Source organism: Arachis stenosperma, chromosome 8 (assembly GCF_014773155.1).
Source record: "Arachis stenosperma cultivar V10309 chromosome 8, arast.V10309.gnm1.PFL2, whole genome shotgun sequence".
Classification (NCBI taxonomy): Eukaryota; Viridiplantae; Streptophyta; class Magnoliopsida; order Fabales; family Fabaceae; genus Arachis; species Arachis stenosperma.
Window position 1 is genome coordinate 374599 of NC_080384.1, and position 13364 is coordinate 387962.

Here is a 13364-nt window from a genome sequence, read left to right on the forward strand (position 1 = left end):
CACAAACACTGACTAATTAATAGTAATATATTTTTGTTGTAATAATAAATATTCTTAAAATATTTTTTTTAAAGATACTTATATATTACATTATTATTGAATGTATTAATGAATCAGTTATTTTTGAATTTTTTAATAAATTAAAATAAAACCAAATTTTTTATAATAATAACAATAAACCTAATTGTTATTAGATTCGGTCGAACTGATCAATTATATTTGTTATTATAAAAAAATTAAACATGATTCGATTTAAATTATGTAAATCCATCAGATTAAATTAGGTCTAATAATTACAATGCGGACAATTAAATTTATTATTTGTTATTATAATAAATCGATTTTATTATGATTTATTAAAAATTAAATTATTAACCAATTTAATAAAAATGTCTAATAATATCATAATATATGTAAATATTTTAACAAAAAATGATATTTTAGTGTTTTTATGAAAGTACTCTCCAAAATGTATTATATGTACTAGTATTTAAACCCTCTTTTATGTCTTAGTAAAAAACTGAAGTGAAAAGAGAAAGTTACGGTTGGAAGAATGGGCAGAAACAACAAAAATAATTTGTCCTATATTATTTTTTACTTATTTATTTATTTAAAACATGAAACTAAAGTGGGCCAGGCTGTAATATAATAGTTAATAATATAAGAAAAGAAGCAAAAAAAAAAAAAATAGATAAATAATGTGCAGAAAGAATTGAATTAAATTCATAAAAAGAAATTCTATAACAATCCTTTAAAAGAAGGTTTATGCGTTAGTGGAAATTCAACGTGGCTTGCTCCAGATTTTTTTCAAATTTTTAATGTATGATCTTTATTACAATAACACCCCATTATCAAACCATCCTCATTCCACATTTTCACTACTCTTCTGAACATTGTGTCTGAATTTTTTATCCTCTTTTTTCCGTTTGCTTTACATGTACACAACCTGAAATTTCAAAATTCGAATTTTGAATTCAAAATCAAAATTAAAAAAAAAGGGAATTCTATCCATTCTTTGTTTTCAGTTTTATCTCTTCCTCCTCTTCTTCGATTCTTCTCCTTCATCTTTTTCACCTTCAGTTCCTCTTCTTTTTTTTTGTCCTCAGTTCACTGATTCTGTTTTTGTATAATCTTCTTAATTTAAGTTGGAGGTGGAGATTATAGAGTTCATGTACGCACCAAGGAAGAGTTACGGCGGTGGATGAGGTTGCAACCGCTATGGTTGTGGATCATAATATGGCGGTGGAGTTTGTGATGGTCATCCATGATGTGATGATGGATACGGAGGAGGCAGCGGCGGAAGAAAGCAAATCGATGGAAAGTACCGCCACATAGAACACATGCAGTGACGCTATGAAAGAGAGCACAACAGTAATATGACATTTTTATATTTTTCTTTATCTTTCTATCTAGGTTATTTCCCCTGTTTATCTTTCTATCTACGTCCTTTTACAATTTTTTCAAATTTTAATTCCGATTAAATCTGCATGTAATTTGAAATTGAAATTTGAATTTTAAATATGCACAACCTTATCAAGCATTCAATCCATCTCTCGGATAATCAACTTTCGATTTTCTTCTTACTATAACCATCTTTCTTTCTCTATCTTCTCTCATGTCTTTCTCTCCTAGATCTATATATCTCTCTGCATCACTTTTTTTTCTTTTATTTTTTTTTCTCTTTGTCAAGCGGAGAGTTCTTGATGGTATTATGGCACGATTTTGTTGCAGGGAAGCAGAGGAAAGAAGTAGAGACACGACATGGAGGAGCGAGAGATGCATACTGGAGTCGACAACAATGGGCATGCAATTTGGTGCGGCTGAGATGATTTCGATGGCGATAGATGCCATGGAAGATAAGTCACAGTTGCAGCGCCGGAAGCGGCCAGCAACGGTCTTGGTGCGATGATTCTGTATACTCTGCTTAAGTGCTTATGTAAGTAGTAGTGGTCTTCTTCAAATGAAAGTATATATAAGATTTCTAAATTTATCCCTACTCATACTCCTCTTTGTTTCCTTTAATATTATTTTTTATATAAACTGTACCTTCTATGATGAAGTTAAGTGTGTTCTTTATTATTTGATCTGATTTATATGTTCTAATCTCGGTAAGATTTGAAATGTTATTGTTGTTGTGCAGAGGCGTCTTTGTCTGGTGTGGAGCTGTTAATGCAAAAAATCCAGAACCTCATTGTTGTTGCCGGGATTCTATTTGTATTTTGCTTAAATTTCATTAACCTCTTTCCCTCTTATATTCAATTTACATCCAATATACAAAACTAAATCAGATTTCAAAGTAATGCAGCATGAATTATTCATTTTTCCTTTAGTATTTGAAGTCCTGGCTTTTGTATTTTCAGAGTAATTTAGGAACTAAGGCAAAAGAAGTTCTTCCTGTGTAGCTATTGTGGAAGGTTTGCATCCACCCACTCTATTGTGTCTTTATTAGTTCTCTTTTTGTTCAATTGCTTAAATTTGTTCTTTGCTTTTCCTTATTATTATTCTACTGCTTATTATTACCTTATCCCTCCTCCTTCCTCTCAAGTTTGGCTATGTTCTTCACTCTTCAAGGGAGGTAGTTTCAATTCTCGATTTTTGGGTCATTTCCTCTTCCTCTTCAGTCCGTTTCTCGGTTCACTGATACTATTTTCCAATTTCTTTTTGTTCCTAATCTCCCCTGAAGGTGGAGATTATAGAGTTTGAAGGCAGTTGATGTCACTGTACCCGATGGCTCCAACCTTCAGCGAAGTCGTCGCGGTGGTGGTAAAGGTTACAAAGGTTGAAGCGGTGGCGACAGCGGCCATGGTGGTGGAGGAGTCTAAGGCAGCATGGCTCTGACTGGTCGCCGTGGAGTTTATCACAGTGGTGAATAAGGGGGAGGATGTGATGACAGTCCTGCATGCTAAAGCACATTGTGGAATGGGTCAAGGTAAGCAACCAGGGAGGAGGCGGATGCAGAGGCAGGTTCCGCGGCGGCATTTGTGCCAGCGGCAGATGCTACAACCATAGGCATCTGTGGGCATTTTGCAACAGGCTGCCCAACGTTAGTGAGTTTCAATTCTCGATTTTTTGGGTCTTTTCTCTTCTAAAATTGGGTCAAAATTCTTTTTTCTGCGACCCATTTCAGCTTTGTTGCTTTCAAAGGAAACTTTGTTAATTCTATGTTTATGTTAACCCGTCAATACTGAATTAGTACATGTCACTACTAGCCTCTATCAAGTATAAGAGCGATTTTGTTGTCGTTGATGTCATGTTTAATATAAATTTGAGTTGGTTCCAGGTTCTCCTTCCTCTTAGGTGAAGGAACTAATTAGCTTTAGGGCAATTTGTACCTTAGAAAACTTTGAAAATTCCACATATACGTTAACTTTACTATATGATTATGTTCTTCTTTCTGTGCTTACTATTGGGTCCATCATATTTTGAATTAATATTGTTACAATATAATATAAAATAGGGAGGAAACTATTCACATAATATATGATTATGTTCTTCTTTCTAGACTTGGTGTGTGCTATTATTTGGGAGAATCATTGGGCAGGTATTTTATTCAACCATATTTCTTTTAGGTTTTCAGTTTACTGTTAGAGTTTTCTTGCTGTTGTAGATTTCAAATGAAACGATTATTTGCTGTGGGCATTGGGCAATCTATTAGCATGTTTCTTTTAAGTGTGATGTAGCCCGTTTTCTTTATGAGGTACGGTTGTTGGTAAACATGATTTATATGTTCTTATATAAATCACAAACTCAAATTTCATTATCACCTTCCTTCTAATGAGGTACTCATGTCAATCTGTAATGAAGATCATCAAGTAATGCAAAAAAAGAAAAAACAAAAAAATCTGTTAGAGAAAAGTTTCTCAAGGTTGTGTTTGTGATGTACAACTAATTTAAAATTAGTGTGTAGCTGATCAGTTTTTCCTCTTTTAAATTTGTTCTTCATTTGGTCAAATTTTGTTCTCCTACAGATCGCGCATACCCTTCCAGTTTCACTTAATAACGTTGGAGGTGTATTCGTGGGAACCTGTTCCATATTAATGGGAAACTTTTGGGATGCTCATAGTACTGAAACTCTGTTGGAGTCAGATATATCGGTAGGATATCTTTTGCCAATCTGTTATTTTCAACGGAAATTTAATTTTTTGAGTTTTAAGACATGGTTGACTTCTTGGTCTCATATATGTGTTAGGTAGGTAGCATTGTATTAATTATGATCGCTCAGTTGAGTTTACGTTAATTTTCAGTAAGTATAGATGATTTGTGTGTGAACTGCTTTCATAAGAACAATACCTTGAGGTAAAGTCTAATTCTTTGTGTTTTTATGTGTTTGAATTAAGAAACAACAGGTTGAAAGCCATCTTTTCTAATTGGAATTCTAATTAGCCTTAGACATATATTTCAGCATCTATTTGTTGTGATGCTACGAGAACATGATTTAATAAGAAAAATGACATGAGTTGGATGCTACAAGAACGTGATTTAATAAAGAAAATAACATGATGTCGAATAATAAAGAAAATGACATCATGTCAAACAAAACGAGACACTTAAATGTTAATAATTTTAGAGATAAAATGGTCGGAGATGTTGGATTTTTCTTTGCTTAATTCATTTGAATACTACACCTTAAATAATAGTTGGAAGACTTATTTTTCTAATATATTTTTGATATACAGATTGATCATTTCATTATTAAAAATTTAAAAAATGAATAGATAATTTATATTACTATAAAATTTATTTTTTTTGTATTTAATAATAGAGTTCAAGTTATATAAATTTTGAAACTAAATGTTTGGAGTTTAAAGCAAGAACAACTTAACTGAGAATAATATAATAATATAAGATATGTTTAAATATTAAAAATTTAAAAAATGAATAGATAATTTACATTACTATAAAATTTATTTTTTTTGTATTTAATAATAAAGTTCAAGTTATATAAATTTTGAAACTAAATGTTTGGAGTTTAAAGCAAGAACAACTTAATTGAGAATAATATAAGATATGTTTAAAGAAAACATAAAATCTTAGTATTTTTTATTTTTATTAGTTTATGAAATTACATAAATTAAATTATTATAAAAAATAATTTATGTATTATAAAAATTAATTATTATATATATTAGTTAATAGTTTTTATTATTTAAGTTATCTTTAAGTTTTAATTAACATATATATATAATATATCTAATATTTTATTATTATTTTTGTGCCATCCCGTGCAACGCACGGGTCGATGCACTAGTAAAATTAAAATCTAGGTTCTGAAAATTCAAGAGAAAATAGAGAAAATTGTAAAAACAAAGTTGTAGTAGAAAGGTGGGGTGTGGGCCTGTGGGGCACAGGCATCCAATAACATGTGTTGTGTGTTGTTCAGAGTTTTTCTCATAAATCATAATGCTTGCTGCCGCATTTCCCTGTTACAACTACCGGACAAATCCAATACATCATACATCCTCGTCACACACCCCACACACTATTTTTTTTCCCCTTTTTTCCTAAGTTATCTTATTTTTAATCAGATTAATTTATCATAATCATAATAATAATATCACCACATACTGCTTCATATGCTAGGTATGATACTTACTCTCTTCGTAAAATTCTCATTCGATTAAAATTTAGATGATAATAATCCTATTAGATAAATAATAATAACATTAAGAATTATTTTGTGATAAAATAAAATGATAAAATGCTACTTTCTCTATATGGTATTTCTAAATTATTGTTATAATAAAAAATACTCCTATCATTATAGAAAATAAAATAGTAAAAAATAAATGATAATTTAAAAAATATCAGACAAGAGTAGGAAAATAGTATCAAATTTAGAAGTTATAATTATCATCTTTCTTTTAGAACTATATATAATATAATATAATATAATATAATATAATATAATATTTTTGGGTGTATTATATATAATAATAAGATAACATAAAAAAATTAGTGAAACTTAAAAGGAAAAAAAAAAAGTACACAGAAAAAATGCACACATATTTGTGTGTTGCCATGGCAAATGTCTCATGTCAAGTGCTTGACTCCTTTCCAATAACTTTCCTTTCTCTGACTCTCTACTTTCCCAGAAAGCCAATTCTTATTCATCTTTTTCTTCATTCTCTCTCTCTCCTTTGTTATTTATAAATTATAAGTTATAACCCTCTTTCTGCTGTTACTAAACCTTCAAGCTCCAAAAGAAAAAGAGAAGGAAAAAAAAGAAAAAATATTTTTGCCATTTTGTTCTGTTCTTCTTCAGCTTAATCAAAAGCTCAGGTACGTTTCCAGAATCACCATTTTCTTGTTCGTCATCTTTGATTTTGGTCTATTTGCAACCTTTGTATGATTTTCTTATCTGGGTATGTGGTTTGTTTTTCTGATATTCTGTTTTGGGTTTTATTCAAGTTTTGATAAAACCTTTCTGTGTCTTAAAAGTTATAAGCTTAAACTTTTTTACTCAAATCTGCTATTTTCATTGGAATTTTGGCCATGCAGATACTGTTTTCCTTCTGGGCTTCTCATAAATGAGCAAATAAATTCTCTCTTTTTTTGTATGGGAACTTTTAGGTGAAGTTTATCAAAGGAAAAGGCTTCTGCTAGCTTATTATCTATTTTTTTATGTATAAATTTTGGAAAAAGTTTTGTATAACTAGATCAGCTGGGAGTACTAACAATAATATGAACCTTTGGAACTCAGATCCTAGAATAACATAGAATAGTGACCCTTGGGGATACTGAGATGGTGACTTTCACAAAAAAAATAATGTTGGTATACATCAGCCTCTACTATGATTAAGTGTTCTTTTTTAGCAGAATTTAGGGAATACTTTTATCATCTGTTTGTAGAGTTGAAAGTATCCAGTATGTTCCCTTTTGATTCTTGTATTGCCTTTTTTTTGTTCATGAAGGGAAAAGGACAAATTTGTGGGACTGGTAGGTTAAGGTTTGATGCTTTTGGAGTCTACCTCTTTCTTGCTTGAACTTTACGAATTACTCTCTTTCTCTCTCTGATAATATCAACCTCCTTTATTTTTATGTTCTGGGTCCCTTTCATGCTGCCCTTTTGTCTATGATAGGTAGGTAGGAACCAACTGAATCATAATTGTTGACTTATATAGCTTTACTTCACACTGGCAAAATACTTACACTCATTCACTCACATGAATTCTTATGCTTTTAGCAAGATTTTAGTTTATATCTACATATTTGAAGCAAAACCTCTTGTTATTCAAGGACTTGTTTTATCCATTGGAAGTGTAAAAAGAAATTGATATTGATACTCTAACTTAAACAATTGTTTGCTTCCCCTGAATGATAATTGTGAATTCTTCTGCCCCTTAGCTAGCTATACATTAATCCGATTCCTTAAGCCAACTAGAACAATCAAAGTCTTACAGTTGCTATGGATGCTTGCTATTTCATTACTCATTAAACACATTGCTAGTGGCAGATAGTTGAGAATGTTGTGCAAATACATATATATGTAATATTAGGGTTATAAATTTATATATGAGACTATAGACTTTTCAACCTCATCTGTTTATTTCATTTTTAGGTATATAAGGTTGTCATAATTTTAGTGGAAGCTGCTAATTGGAGATGAGCAATCTCAAGCTTGGGGTGGAGGTTACAGGTGCTCATGACCTTATGCCAAAAGATGGCCAAGGTTCATGTAGTTCCTTTGTGGAACTTCACTTTGATGGTCAGGAATTTCGAACAACCACTAAGGATAAAGATCTGAGTCCAGTTTGGAATGAGAAATTCTACTTCAACATTACTGATCCAAGCAGATTGCCAAACCTCACTCTTGCCGCCTGCATCTACCACTATAACAAATCCACCGGTTCCAAAGTGTTCCTTGGCAAGGTCCACCTCACTGCAACATCATTTGTCCCGTATGCAGATGCTGCTGTTCTTCACTACCCTTTGGAAAAGAAAGTTGTTTTTTCCCGCGTAAAAGGAGAGCTTGGCTTGAAAGTATTTGTTACTGATGACCCTTCAATTAAGTCCTCAAGTCCTCTTCCTGATTTAGAACCAGTTACTAATACAGATCAACACACTGTTCAAGATCAAACACCATCATTCACAAGTTCAATACTGAATGTGTTTTCTCGAAAGAAAAATGACTCAAGGCACACATTTCATACAGTTGCCAAACCAAATGAAGAAAAACAGCATCAATCTTCTTCTTCAGCAGCTGCCAAGCCGAGTTCAAACTATATGATACATGAGATGAAATCTGGAATGCCGCCTCCTTCGAAATTCGTGTATGCAGGTTCATCTCCTTTTGATTATGCATTGAAAGAGACAAGCCCTTATCTTGGAGGGGGCCAAGTTGTTGGTGGGAGAGTTATACGTGGGAACATGCGCCCCAGCACCTATGACCTTGTTGAACCAATGAGGTACCTTTTTGTAGGAGTTGTGAGGAGGGGTGTTCAAAGCCGATCCGGACCGAACTAAACCGATCAACCGAACCAAAAAAACCGAAAATCAAATTAATTTTTAATCTCAATTGCTATTTCAGGACTATGGCTCCCAAAAGAAAGAAAACTGTCATGAATAATGATGTAAAAGTTTTTTTCTGATATTATTATTGTTTTTTCCTCTTAATGATATTTTGAGAGAGATATTAATTTTATTCTCAATAACATACTACAGATCAATAATTGGAAGGAAGCTTCAGAAAAGATGAGGAATCAAAAGGATTGCCGTAAGAATTGTATTATATTGTTTTCTTCTTCGTTTTGTTCTGAATAGACATTTGATATATTATTGATGATTCTGCTGAGTTTTGAGATATTAATTTTCTTAAGTTTTATTTGAATTCAGTCGGTTGATGTTGAATTAATTCTGTTGAGATGGAATTATAAAATGAACTTTTTTAAGTTTAATTTATTAATTATGCTGAGAATGATTTTTGCTGAGATTGATATGAATTAAATCTGCTGAGATTGAGTTATAAATCCAATCTGTTTTACTTGTTATTTTGCTGTCATTGATTCAAAAGAGAAACATGGCTGAAATTCTGCATTGGATTTTCTATATTGGATTTTCTTAAGTTTTATAATAATGATATTATTTTTTAGAATTTTATTTATTTTAGTATGGTTAAAAAGTATATATATATAAAATTACTTATTAACTATTAACTTTTAAATTTAGTGTGCTGCTGGGCTATAGTGGTAGCTGCTGCTATTGAAAGTCGGTACAATATAATTGACAAACCCAGTGGTGAAAATATTACTGTTTCACCACAGGATTTGTTGGATAATTATTTGACGGATGATCAAGCAGAACAACTCGGGAAAGACGGCACATGCCTGGAAGAAATGGGAGTTGGTGCAGTGGGTCCACGTGGTTGTTTTTCAGCAAGACCTATTGAAGTTTTAAGATGGGTGATTAAATATGGGTGTGTAATTGGTTCACGGATGATGTTTTCATAGCCATTCTTTTTCCTTCACAACTCAAATTCCTCCACAGCTTAAGACTGAGATGAACCAGCTTCCCGGGATGTACCAGCCTGAGATGTACCCTGGGATGTACCAGCTTCCTGGGATGAATAATGATACCAAATACACTCAAAATATGGATAAATAATAATTATAACTGCTCTAAATAATAAATTAAAATACAAGATACACTCCTCAAAATATGGATAAATGATCATACCTACTCTTCTATCTTAGAAACATCAATAGGAATTACTCCATGTGTCAATATATCAGTAGATATTGTGTTCCCTTCTAAATCCTCGTGTGTAATTGGCTCACGGATGATGTTTCCATAGCCATTCTTGGGGAACAGTATGGGGAAAGAATGGCTATGGAAACATTATCCGTGAGCCAATTACACACAAGGATTTAGAAGGGAACACAATATCTACTGATATATTGACACATGGAGTAATTCCTATTGATGTTTCTAAGATAGAAGAGCAGGTATGATCATTTATCCATATTTTGAGGAGTGTATCTTGTATTTTAATTTATTATTTAGAGCAGTTATGATAATTATTTATCCATATTTTGAGTGTATTTGGTATCATTATTCATCCCAGGAAGCTGGTACATCCCAGGGTACATCTCAAGCTGGTACATCCCGAGAAGCTGGTTCATCTCAGTCTTAAGCTGTGGAGGAATCTGAGTTGTGAAGGAAAACTCTGATGCTGTTATTTGAAAACTCTGATGCTGTTATTTGAATTGTGATTTTTCAATTAGTTGTTTTGCTTCTGATATTTGTAATTTAAGTTGGAGATGAGAAAAATTGGTGCCAAAAATTGTTTTAATCAATATGTTCTGTGATGCGGTGTCAATTATTTTGTTTTTGGCACCCTTGACAAGATTTTTTTATATAAAAGTCGCAATTCTATTCTATAAGTGAGAGTGGTTTTATTAGTGAGTGATTTTATTATAATTTTATCATAAATGGAGTTTATTACCTCAAGAATTTTAAATGTTATAAAAATTAAATACTTATAAGAAAATGCTTTATTTTGAATTAAAACAAAATATTTATAAAATTTACTTAGATTTTGCTGAAGTTTTTAGAAGACCATTTCTAGTTTGAGGATTTAAAAAGTAAATTTTTCTCCTCAAATATTCATTTAATAATAATTTAGTATTTGCTAATTTTGTGAAGTGTTTTAAATTTAGATCAATAAATCTTTTCACCCTATCACAATTTATATCCAAAAATATTAAATTGTTCTACCAGTACTACAATGGTTGAACATGAGAAAAGATATTAATTAACGTATTTGTTATGTTTAATCAAATTTTTTCCTTGAGATTAACTGTGTGGCCAATAACAAATATTTTACCTACATTTTTTTACTAACTCATTTTTTGTCCTAAAAAAATTTTGAACCAGTCATGTTGAGATTCTCTCAATTTATTTATATAGAAAGCTGCAGATAAATTAAAGCTAGAAAGATAATGTAAGACTATTTGAAGAGATATTTGATTTGTTCAGTCAAAATTTTAAAGTTTCAATTAACTCAAATTGGACTAGCCAATAATATTGAGCTAATCCATATGTATCAATGGGCTTTTTTATATAAATAAATATATGAGAAACTTCATTTCCAGAAATACGCATGCGTTGAAATATTTTTTGAAATACGTATCACCAATTCAAGGGCATCGCCCACGAAATGGAGTTACCCTTCATGTCAACCATGGCGCCCGCGAAACGGAGGAAAAAGCTGCAACCCCATTTCAGCTGCGTCGGACACGAAATGGAGGAGCCCCCAATTTGTAGCTGCCATCCACGAAATGGAGACATCAGGGGCGGCGGACACGAGGTGGTGCACTTCTTGTGTACCGCCCACGAATTGGGACCGAAATTTGCCTATATAAACGCTCTCGAATCATTCCCGACGGAACCATTATGTACACTCTTCTCCTACTCTCAAAAATTCCTCTGAACCTCATCTCCTTGTTTCTTTGTTAAAAATTTTTGGGTCTTAGGATTGGTTTGCTATTTGTATGGCTTCGGAAAACGTTTACATGATTATATATCCTAATGGAGAAATTTCTCATACAGCAGAAGGTATTACATTCGTTTGCGACGATCCACTGTGGATAATGATTTCGCCACAGACATCATTGCAAGTTTTGAAGAATCTGATTCTGATGCAATGCGGAATGGTTGGAAAAAAGGAAATCATGAAGCTGGCTTATTGATGCGTGAGCATCTTGTCTATCTTTTCCTAGTGAATTTGCATCTAATTTGTTGAGTTTAATTAAGAATTAATTATATTTTAGTCACTATGGATGCTATTTTTAGTTTTGTGCAATTTTATTTATTTTAAGTAGCATTCAGCTGGATTTGATGGAGTTTTTGCAGAAGAAGAGATGAAGGCGAATGATGCTGTCAACCCTGACCTCTCTGTACTCAAACCTGAATAACTCGAGCTACAGAGGTCCAATGGACATGATTTCAGTGGCTTTGGAAAGCTAACTTCCAGAGCTTTCCAACGATATATAATAGTCCATACTTTTTCTCCGAAATCGCGGCCAAGGCTGCACCTAACTTGAGATTTTCCAAATTAGGCGCAAAACACAACAACAATACGCGAGATTGGTCCGGCCCATCTCAAGTTAGGCGCACTAAAGCCCAAATTAGGGGCAGCTTCACTCAACTAAACTCCAATTCATGCTACCAAGCCTAAGTTAGGCGTGGATCAGAGTGAAGGAATCAAGTGGTCCCCATCCATCAATTGAAGACTTGATGATAGTTAGTTAATTCTGATTTAAATTCAAATCTTATCTTTTAGGAAAAGATATTATCTTAATTTTAGATATTAGATTTTAAATTAATTAGGATTAGTAATAAATAGGAACTCTGTACATTTAGACAGAGAGACACACAGATTAATTTACAATCCTTATTTTCTACCCTGAACCATGAGCAACTAATCCTCCATTGTTAAGGTTAGGAGCTCTGTCTATTTGTAATGGATTGATTTTCTTACTTTTTCTATTTTAATTTATGTTTTGGATTTATATTTAAGAATTATTTTCGTTCTTTATCTTATGAATTTGGGTGGAACGGAAGTATGACCCTCTTTCTATTTGAGTTTTTGTATAACTTGGAAAAGCTCTATACTTGAACAACAGCTTGAAAACATATTCTCTTAAATTTTAATTATCTGGATTTAACGGGATACGTGACATATAATCTTTTTATTTTTGGGTAATTAGAGTTTTTTTGGCATATAAACTGAAATTTGATTATCACCCTCTAATTGGAATTAATTGACCAAGAAATTGGCAGTTAATGAATTTTAGAGGAGACTAGGAAGGTCTGAGGAATTAGGGTCTAGTCACATATAGTTTGCCATAAATTAAATCCTACATAATTAAAATAGTTAGTAAGAAAAGTTAATCCAGTTAATCCAGAAAAATAGATAATTCTAAAGCCTTAACTATTTTCTCCATATTTTATTCCCAAGCCATTTATTTTACTATTTTAGTTTCTGTACGATTGAACATCCAAATACTCTTTTCTGTTTGCCTAACTAATCCAATCAAATACTATTGTTCCTTAATCCATCAATTCTCGTGGGATCGACCCTTACTCACGTAAGGTATTACTTGGTACGACCCTACGACCCGGTGCACTTGCCGGTTAGTAAGTGTGGGTTGTAAAACATCACACCAAGTTTTTAGCGCCGTTACCGGGAATTAACTGTGATTAACAACTATCAGTTGTTTGATTGCTTAGATTAGGCGTTTTATTTTTAATTTTATTAAAATCTATTTAAAAAAAATATATTTTCAAAAAAAAAAATTCGCTATTTATTTTTTTTCCTTTCTTCCGTTTTTTTTCTCACTTTCGTTTCCTGTTTCCTTTTACTT

The 13364-nt window shown here is 32.1% G+C and overlaps 2 protein-coding genes across 8 annotated transcripts; both read left to right on the plus strand.

The window, feature by feature from the left end:
* Positions 1-745: 745 nt before the first annotated feature.
* LOC130943863 (multiple C2 domain and transmembrane region protein 7-like) lies at positions 746-10380 on the plus strand. 7 transcript variants are annotated; one of them, XM_057871920.1, is made up of 10 exons: positions 746-820; positions 1146-1371; positions 1732-1936; positions 2141-2414; positions 2684-3697; positions 3969-4094; positions 7559-8405; positions 8528-8570; positions 8662-8713; positions 9166-10380. In XM_057871920.1, the coding sequence occupies exons 7-10, from the start codon at positions 7603-7605 to the stop codon at positions 9444-9446; spliced, it is 1179 nt and encodes a 392-aa protein (XP_057727903.1). In that variant the 5' UTR covers positions 746-820; positions 1146-1371; positions 1732-1936; positions 2141-2414; positions 2684-3697; positions 3969-4094; positions 7559-7602; the 3' UTR covers positions 9447-10380. The 7 variants fall into 7 exon arrangements, with proteins under 7 accessions (XP_057727903.1, XP_057727904.1, XP_057727900.1 ...); XM_057871921.1 differs by lacking the exon at positions 746-820 and having other exon boundaries at positions 843-1371; positions 2141-2214; positions 2361-2414; XM_057871917.1 differs by lacking the exon at positions 746-820 and having other exon boundaries at positions 843-1371.
* On the plus strand, positions 9496-11997 carry LOC130944389 (uncharacterized). The gene is made up of 5 exons (XM_057872699.1): positions 9496-9542; positions 9791-9941; positions 11290-11393; positions 11548-11690; positions 11851-11997. The coding sequence occupies exons 1-5, from the start codon at positions 9496-9498 to the stop codon at positions 11910-11912; spliced, it is 507 nt and encodes a 168-aa protein (XP_057728682.1). The 3' UTR covers positions 11913-11997.
* The last annotated feature ends 1367 nt before the right edge of the window (positions 11998-13364 follow it).

What these genes read in the sequence shown, in the direction of transcription:
- LOC130943863 (XM_057871920.1), top strand. Translation starts at nt 7,603, where the DNA reads ATGAGCAATCTCAAGCTTGGGGTGGAGGTTACAGGTGCTCATGACCTT. An exon ending in GACCTTGTTGAACCAATGAG is followed by an intron (nt 8,406 to 8,527) that starts GTACCTTTTTGT and finishes TTGCTATTTCAG; the next exon opens with GACTATGGCTCCCAAAAGAA. An exon ending in GAGGAATCAAAAGGATTGCC is followed by an intron (nt 8,714 to 9,165) that starts GTAAGAATTGTA and finishes TTTTAAATTTAG; the next exon opens with TGTGCTGCTGGGCTATAGTG.
- LOC130944389 (XM_057872699.1), top strand. Translation starts at nt 9,496, where the DNA reads ATGAACCAGCTTCCCGGGATGTACCAGCCTGAGATGTACCCTGGGAT. An exon ending in TTTCTAAGATAGAAGAGCAG is followed by an intron (nt 9,942 to 11,289) that starts GTATGATCATTT and finishes TGGAGACATCAG; the next exon opens with GGGCGGCGGACACGAGGTGG. An exon ending in TGAAGCTGGCTTATTGATGC is followed by an intron (nt 11,691 to 11,850) that starts GTGAGCATCTTG and finishes GAGTTTTTGCAG; the next exon opens with AAGAAGAGATGAAGGCGAAT.